The sequence below is a fragment of the Acinonyx jubatus genome, chromosome D1 (assembly GCF_027475565.1).
Source record: "Acinonyx jubatus isolate Ajub_Pintada_27869175 chromosome D1, VMU_Ajub_asm_v1.0, whole genome shotgun sequence".
Lineage (NCBI taxonomy): Eukaryota > Metazoa > Chordata > Mammalia > Carnivora > Felidae > Acinonyx > Acinonyx jubatus.
In genome coordinates, this window is record NC_069390.1 from 51,730,647 (window position 1) to 51,733,164 (window position 2,518).

The 2,518-nt window shown below is 42.1% G+C and overlaps 1 protein-coding gene across 1 annotated transcript; it reads right to left on the reverse strand.

Annotated features, from left to right (window-relative positions):
• Positions 1 to 948, reverse strand: LOC106981160 (olfactory receptor 56A3-like). The gene has a single exon (XM_015079287.2). It carries the CDS (start codon positions 940 to 942, stop codon positions 1 to 3), a length of 942 nt encoding a protein of 313 aa, XP_014934773.1. The 5' UTR covers positions 943 to 948.
• Positions 949 to 2,518: the final 1,570 nt, after the last annotated feature.

Genomic DNA, 2,518 nt, shown 5'->3' on the forward strand with positions numbered 1-2,518 from the left:
TTACCACCCTTTCTTCAATAATCTCTGGATTCCTTGCTTGATCTCCTGGGTTTGCACTCCATAAACTATAGGGTTGAGGGCTGCAGGGATGACATGGTGGAGGACGTTGAGCAGGACTGGCACATTGGGTGAGATCTTCTTCTTCACCACATGAGTGAGCACGAAGACCAGAAGGATGATGCTGAAGAAGAGGATAAGGATGAAGTGGGAGCCACATGTGCTCAGGGCCTTGGCCACAGCACCCTCTGCCTTGAGTCTCAGCACTGCTCGCAGTATGAGGGTGTAGGAGAGGAAGATGAGGATGAGGTCGGATCCTAGTAGTGTCCAGCCTCCAGCAAACTGGAGGAGGCGATTGATGGTGACATCATCACAGGAGAGCCTGGAGACAGACATATTGGCACAGATGCAATTCTCAATGACATTTCTCCCACAGTAATGGAGCCGGGCAGAGAGGATGGGAATGGACACAGTAAGAAGTGCATTCCTGGCCAAAATAAAGACAGCAGCCTTGACTACAAATTGGTCAGTGATGATGGATGGGTACCTCAGTGGGTGGCAGATGGCTACATAGCGGTCATAGGCCATGACCATGAATGTGCAGGACTCCATGGCAAAGAAGCAATTCATGATGTACATCTGGAGGAAGCAGGCATAGAAACTGATGGACTTGAGGTCAAACCAGAAGATGGCCAGGACCTTGGGGATGACAGTGAGGCAGACAACAATGTCCAGCAGGGAGACAATACTGAGCAGGTAGTACATGGGCTGGTGTAGAGAGACCTCCAGCTGGATGGTGATTAGGAGAATAACGTTAGCCCCCATGGCCAGGAGGAATAGGAGGCTGAGGGGCAGGGACAGCCAGAGCTGCCAGCTGGGGGACCTGACAAAACAATTCAGGAGAAAGTCTGAAACGCTAGTGGAGTCATTTCCATGAGTTGTCATCTTGTGGATTCTGTTTCTACAGATTTTCTTTGATGATCTAAAAAATTAGGATCAAAATTAACCTCTGACTGTGGTTAAAATGAAAGAAAAAAATTTGACTTCATTGGATGTAACTTATGGCTCCAGCAGGTTATTTTGCCTTAACTGGGGATTTTGCATGTTACATACAGAAAAAGAAATTCATTTAAATCTTCAGCAAATTTTGTTTCTCCTCATTTTCTGAATATTTCTAATTTCTTAATGAAACAATCTTATAAAATCGAATTAGTAATTTCAGTTAGCTAGGAGCAGCATCTTTACTTTTGAACATTGTGATAAAATAGACCCCCTGATTTCAGCAATGTGAAGGTGGTGAGATTGGTCTTCAGTAATTCCTCTCTCAATCCCTCTACCCAGTTGCCTAGATAATGTCCCCAATTTCCACAGCAGGTATTGCTCAGTGTTGTCACTCCTTTCTTTCTGTGTGCTTTTTATTTACCCTTTATATACAGGAGACACAAAGATTATCTTTGTTCTCAAGGAAGTGACAATCCACTGGGGGTGATAAGGTTAGATAAATATAAAGACAATGGTAAGAATCATGACAGAGCAGTATGCAGAATATTTTGGGAGGGGGTAGGTGAAGATGAACTTCATTCACATGAAAGTGAAGTGTTCCCAGGACTCCTCTCCTGCTGACTTTTAAAAGCAAGTCCAAAGAAAGCCATGAAAAAGAGTTGCCTGTTGCAGTGAGAGATGCCTGCAACATGTTTGAGATCAGCATATCTGGAGTCTTAAAAATCATGCTGTGTAGGGTCCCTAGATTTGTCTACCTGGTACTGGTGTTCTGTTCAGATGTCATCCCATGTGTGGAAATTACTCTGGTTCCTCAGTATTTAAACTTAACTGTTTTGCATTTGTTTAGCTAGCAAGAAAATAAAAATGCCTGCAGTGTATTCAATGGATTTTCAATACTTACTAGGCACTGTGTTAATATATATTTGGAGCATTATCTCACTTGAGATTAAAACAACTATGTGAGGTATGTCTTACCTGACTTTACAAATGAGGTGAAGAAAGGTTGAGAAAATCCCAAGATCACTTACAATAATACTCAGTCTAGATGCAAAGTTCTATTTCATTTAAAACACAATTTTTAGCCATCTATACTGTACTACTTCTAATCAGCAAAGGAACATTGGTTAGATAGTCTGTCAGAATTCCTGAGCCGTATAATGCCATGATATTGTGTTTGGTTCTTCAATCTCTGTAAAAAGAAACCTATCCCCCTAGGGTAACAACAAGTTTTGAAAGTTGATTACCATAGTAGGGAGGCATTTTTGGAATGGAGGCTGAGTTGATAAGAAAGGATTTTTAATAGAAGTATGAACCAAGAACTGAAACTAGTTTTCAATGATCAGAAGCCATTGGATGTAGCTGTTAAATGACTCATTTGTTTTCATCTGTGTATGTCCTTGCTCCCACACTTCCCGTCCTGATCACTTTGTTTTTTTGTTAGACCTCAACCCTTCTTACCAATGGCCCTGGGAATTGCTGGGTCAGAGAAAGGTAGTAGGAATTACCCTTGGCTTCCCCA

Coding starts and splice junctions, on each gene's coding strand:
- LOC106981160 (XM_015079287.2), bottom strand. CDS start 942: ATGACAACTCATGGAAATGACTCCACTAGCGTTTCAGACTTTCTCCTG.